Genomic DNA, 6,195 nt, shown 5'->3' with positions numbered 1-6,195 from the left:
TCCTAGAGTTTTAGAGACACAAGGTGATTTTTTTCTTATTCATGATTTTAGGGTATTAGAAATATTTTTATTTGTTTTCCTACTATATTTCTTCCTTGGTGGTTGGGTGTATTGACTATTATGCTGTAACAACTGTTTCTGGGCATTTAGCTGTGACCTCAGAGCATCAAGAGAGCAGGTGGAAGAAAGAACTTTGTGTTACCTGATATGTGTCATCTGTGATACAGTGTTAGTAACAAAAGTATTGGCAGTTGTTCTGTTAACAAGATTGAGTGATGAGTTCAATTACTTCCACATTCCATATGGCAGGATCTCAACAAATGTGTGTTGTGATAATTGGAAAGTGGTTGGTTATTTTACAATGACACATTAATATCATTAGATTCTACTTCTACTCTACACTTTTCTATTTTTAACAAAAAGGATTTTTTTTTTACTCTTTTAAAGGAAAACATTTAATTGGGGTTGGCTTACAGGTTCAGATGTTCAGTCTATTATCATCAGCACCCAGGCAGGCATGGTGTAGGAGGAGCTGAGAGTTCAACATCTTGTACCAAAGACAAACAGAAGACTGACTTCCAGGGAGCTAGGACAAGGGTATTAAAGCCCACGCCCACAATGACACACTTCCTCCAACAAGGGCATACCTTCTCCAACCAAGTCACACCTCCTAATAGTGCCACTCCCTGGGCCAACCACATTCAAACCATCACAGATAGGTTCTTGCAATGTTACTCATTGAGGCCTGAAACTCCTGAGTTCAAAACAATCTTCCTGCTTCAGCATCTACCAAGTAGCTGGGACTCTAGGCATGTGGCACCGTGTCCGGCTCCAAAGATTTCAGATTTGGGAGAGTTTTGGATTTCTGAGTTTTGGATTAGGGATTCTTAATCTGTAGTCTGAGCTCATTGTTACAAAGCACCCACAGGAAAAGGCTTGACTATGTTATCAGCTAACAGCTGCCCACAGGGAAGTGCTTTGGAAGACCATATGAAGTGTCCTCACACCTCCAGAGCAGTTCCTGGCCTTCACAATGCTGTGACCCTTTAATACAGTTCCTTATGTTGTCATGACCCCAACCATAAAATTATTTTCATTACTACTTCATAACTGTAATTTTGAATCAATATGTAAATATCTGGCATCCAGGATATCTGATATGTGATCCCTGTGAAGGATCAGGTGAACAGTTGCTCCACCAGGCATTTCCTATCATGTCGCTTTGCCTCAGGCCATGGACAGAGACCTCTGACACCAAGAGGAGGAATACGCTTTTCCTTCCATATGGAGCCTTCTCAAATCTTCTCATTCAACTAGCTGTGCTGTGACAGAACTGAGAATTCTGGGGTCTGCAGGGTGAGCCAGACATCTCTGATCAAGTCAATCAGCATTTCCAGGGAGAACACTCCCAACTTAGGAGTCTAATTACTGGACCAACATTGAGTCGGAGGACCACAGAGGTTAGATGGGTATCTTCAAGTAACCTCTCTTGTAGCTAGAAAGCCAATGTAACAACAACAGCAAAGCTTTATCAAACAGATAGAAGATTTACATCACAAATCGATGTCATGGCCTTCTCATGTTCTGTGAAACATAGGGCTCAGAGGCACACAGAAAATGAAGGGAAGAATGACATCCCGACAGGATCTCGAATACAAGCTCCCGTGGCAATCAACGTAAGCAGCTCTCACCTTGTGCCTGCAGAATTTAACATCCTTGCTTTGGGCATCTGTACGAGTTGTATCTTAGGCAGGTACTTTGGAAGAAGAACCCTGTTGCTATAGATGTGTTTCTGTTGGTGGAGGGCATGCCTAGCATGAATGGAGCCCTGGGTTTGCTCCCCACCAACAAAAAGGATTTTTAAAAGATAATCCTTATACACATTTCATTACCCCAATGCTTTCTTTGTGTGTGCACACAAGAGCCATAAAGTACTATTTCCACTCTTAGACCCCCTCTTCATCTCTCATAAAGTAGTACAGAAAATGTTGGCTTAATTGCTTGACAGCAAAGCTTCTCAAATTTTGTATCAGGTTAATTGTCTAGAATTTTGTTTTATTGAAATTATGTCTATATACATGAGAATAAAACACATTTTAAGGCCAGCCTCTCTTAAAATTAACATTCCAAATTAGCTCTTTACTCTGAAAACAACTTTGATACACACATATAATATTCACTTCTGTGGCGTGCGTCCATTTCTATCCTTATTCCATCTTCAACAGAGTAATACTCGCTAAATGCTCTTAGAAAACTTCCCCAATCTTCACCGGCCACAATTCTGTTGCTCTTGTTTTTAAGTACCTTAATCTGGTGACATTTCACAGGTTCTAATGTACCTTAGCTTACCCAAGTGTTTATGCTCTAATCTATTGAAAAGAGTGGATTGTAAATGCTTATATAATGGTAGTTTATATTTTAGTTGCAAGTGTTTTTGTTTTCTTTTGGATGTTTATCATTCCCAACACTGACAAAGGCCATGATCCTGGCAAAAAGCTACTTGGATATTTGAATCTCAAAGTTTACTTTTCAGTTTTTTTCCATTTTCTGTGAAGACCCATCTCAATTTACTATTTTATCTAGACTTCCACCTGACACACAGCTGTTTAAGAAAGCATTATATACTTTAACATTTTTTGCACAAACTTTACAAGCATTTCCCCTGTGTAATCTCATATGATGTTTCTGCTGAATTGAGTTTTTACACTGTAGCAGATGCTTGTTTAAAATTTCTTGAGATTATTTTTTTCTGCAGAATTTTTTGCAAGACATTCTTTACTTCTTTATTTCTCAAGCTATAAATAAATGGGTTTAGTAAGGGAACTACTATTGTAAACAAAATAGCAGCTGGTATATCCTTATCTCCTTCTTCTAGCAAATTTGGTCTAATGTACATGAAGAAAAGAGATCCGTAGAATAGTGAAACAGAGAGAAAGTGGGATGCACAGGTGGAGAAGGCTTTGACCCTTCCCTCTTTGGATTTCATTTGGAAAATTGTAAAAACAATGTAAATGTAAGATATGAGGACACAGCCTATTGTGAAGACTTGAATTGAGCCTGAAAATACAAACAATACAAGCTCATTGACATAGGGGTCAACACAGGAGAGTCTGTACAAAGGAAGAATATCACAATAAAAGTGGTTGATTTGATTAGATCCACAGAATGCTAGTCTAAATAATAGCCCCACATGTACCATGGAATGCAGGTTTCCAGCTATGAAGGCTCCCATGGTCATCTGAAGGCAGAGCTTCTTGGACATCATGGTGTGGTACTGTAGTGGGTTACATATGGCCACATAGCGGTCATAGGCCATTGCTGACAGAAGAAAACAGTCTGCAGTTTCAACAGTGCACAGAAAATAAAACTGCGCCATGCATTCATAAAGAGAGATTATTCTGTCCTGAGAGAAAAAGTTCTCCAACATCTTAGGGGTAATAGCACAGGCACAACAAGAATCTATGAGAGCAAGGTTGCCCAGAAAGATGTACATTGGGGTGTGAAGAGATCGTTCTTTGGAAATCAGAATCACCAGGCCCAAATTCCCTACCATGGTAATCAGATAGATGACAAAAAATACCAGAAACAGAAGGGCCTTCATTTCAGGATGATCTGTAAATCCTGTGAGGATAAACTCATGTTTCATGGTGTGATTTTCTTCAAGCATTCCTGATTCTCTGAAAAGAAAGCTGGGAAATAAAGTACTAGTTTATTGTGTGCTTCAAACATTTTTGAGCTTTCTTTAGTTCAAAGGAGGAGTTTTATCTTGAGTAACACCATAGCAAGTCAACTGGACTTTAGTTGCATTCTCAAGTCAGCATAATTATTATTTCTTTGCAGGGCTAGAGATTGAAGCCACTGTGTTTTATGTGTTAGGCAAATGGAATCATCACCAAAGTACATTCCTTGTCTAAGTTATTCTTTTCACCCCTGTTTATTATACACTATTCTATCAAATTTACAAGAAAATCTTTACATTGGATTCACATAGATTGTATTTACTTATAAATAGGACAAAGTATATCTCAGGAAATTACTTTGTAATTTTATAATATAACTAATATTGTTTCAAACAAATTCAATGACTGTATTTGTAATAGCTAAGTATACTGTTTAGAAGATTATCATTGTTACACTATTGATAGCAGCCCTATGCATAGTATCCAAAAGGTGGCAAGAATTTGCATGGACGGATGAATGAATAGAATGTGTATATACTTAAAACGAAACATTAGTTATTCTTATAAAGAAATAGAAATACCAATATCACAATACTGGTAAAATTTAATGCTAAATGAAGGAAGGCAGACACAGTGGACACATTCCATAATTTTATTTAAGTGATGTACTTACAGTAGATAAATTTAAAGGGAGAGTAGTAAATTTTGAGGGAACTGGTGACAGAGATACCTGGTTTAATGAGCATTCATTTTTTTTTGTTTGAAAAGATGGAATACTGCAGATGAGTCATTGTCACAGCTGTACAAAATAAACACACTGAACACTGTGAACTACATAATTACATAGGCTGGAATGGTAAATTATGTTTTGTGTAATATACTTCAAAACTTTTTATTTATATTTGCTTAGAAATTTTCTCTCTTTCATAATTTTTTTATTTATATTTTTTTCAAAGAATATACAAAAAATAAAATTCTTCAGGCAACGGGGATATCTGAAAAGTATTTCCTTTTGAGCATTGGTATGCACAGTCATACAGGTGATACAGAGAGAAAAGCAAGAGAGAGATTGAGACACATAGTAAGAAGAGACAGAGAGACAAGATACAGACAGACGGACAGGTAGACAGGTAGACAGACAGACAGAGACAGACAGACAGACACACACACACACACACACACACACACACACACACACACACACAGAGGTTATAGGGAGCAGTGAGACACAAAGAATAGGAAGGGACAGAAAGACAGACACAGAGAGAGGTGAAAGGGAGGGGTGTGAAATAAGGACTGTTTTAGGTCGTTCAGCTTATTTGTAATATCACTTATGCTTGCAATGTAAAAAAATTCAACCTTTATGTGTATAAATAAGTCTAAATGTGATCAGAACAAATTTGAAAAATCTTAAGGTTTAGAATTGATAAATTCTCATGTAGGTGTAAAAATTCATGAAATCACGTATCTAAATGAATGTTTTCAATAGTTCTTTTTTATATAAAGCTTACAAATTAGCAGGACTGTACGAAAATAAATAAATGGCATCAACACTAATTTTTTAATAATTCAGAAACCATTGAGTTCCTTACTAGAAACACATCTGTAGAAATAGTTTTGTATTTAATCATTTTGCCTATTGAAACAGCAAGATTTTTTGAAAAAGAAGAAATGATATTTGACTTCTTTACAAAATTAAACAGAAATTTAGTTGCATTTCTGTAAATTGGTGGAATCCCTGGAAAATTATTGGGTAGTAGAAGGTTGAAATGCATAAATGTTTACACATTTTGACTATTAGTGATGAAGCTAAAAGAAACAAAAAATACAAGTAAACAATTACATGTAATGACTCTCACTGTGATTTTACTAGTAGTAAGAATAGCCTTTTAACTAAGTGGTATACAAGATTAGGAAATTTCAGTCATGCATATAATGGTCTATTATACAATCACTGCCAAGAATATTTATTTCAGTAACCGTTACTCCAAAAATCAGGAAAAAAATGTTAACAAATAAATGTCATGCTCTGAGTTCTGCAGTATTCTCTAACCTTAACAATTCTACAGAAAATCTTTGAGGAACCACTTTCCGCACATCACAGTATTATGGAGGATTGCCTCACAGCAGAGCCAGTGAGCAGCATGATAGTGGTATTGTCAGATAGAAGTAATAACTTACAGACACCCAGACCACTTTCCTCTGTGGGAACAGTTTCTCTTTGAGGTCACCTTACAATTTTTTCAGGGCTTAGAGTTACCACAGTATTTCTTGATTGTATGGTTCTTACTTAAAATTACTTAAATTGTATGGTTCTTTACTTACTAAAATTCCATAGCATTAAAAAAAGACAAAAAAGGAGTTTGAGGATGAAAATTTACAGCATTTTATATCTTTTTAACATTACATCTATTTAAGAATTTTGGGGCATTTACTATGTGCTATGGCTTTCTTTCTTTCTTTCTTTCTTTCTTTCTTTCTTTCTTTCTTTCTTTCTTTCTTTCTTTCTTTCTTT

General features: G+C 36.2%; 1 protein-coding gene across 1 annotated transcript; it reads right to left on the bottom strand.

Moving 5' to 3' along the window:
- Positions 1-2,612: 2,612 nt before the first annotated feature.
- LOC114614683 (olfactory receptor 5K1) lies at positions 2,613-3,753 on the bottom strand. The gene has a single exon (XM_028760315.1). The coding sequence runs from the start codon at positions 3,665-3,667 to the stop codon at positions 2,702-2,704; it is 966 nt and encodes a 321-aa protein (XP_028616148.1). The 5' UTR covers positions 3,668-3,753; the 3' UTR covers positions 2,613-2,701.
- Positions 3,754-6,195: the final 2,442 nt, after the last annotated feature.

The sequence above is a fragment of the Grammomys surdaster genome, unplaced genomic scaffold (assembly GCF_004785775.1).
Source record: "Grammomys surdaster isolate TR1022 unplaced genomic scaffold, NIH_TR_1.0 126398, whole genome shotgun sequence".
Classification (NCBI taxonomy): Eukaryota; Metazoa; Chordata; class Mammalia; order Rodentia; family Muridae; genus Grammomys; species Grammomys surdaster.
The sequence above is the reverse complement of the archived record's forward strand: the minus strand, read 5'-3'. Positions and strand labels throughout refer to the sequence as shown.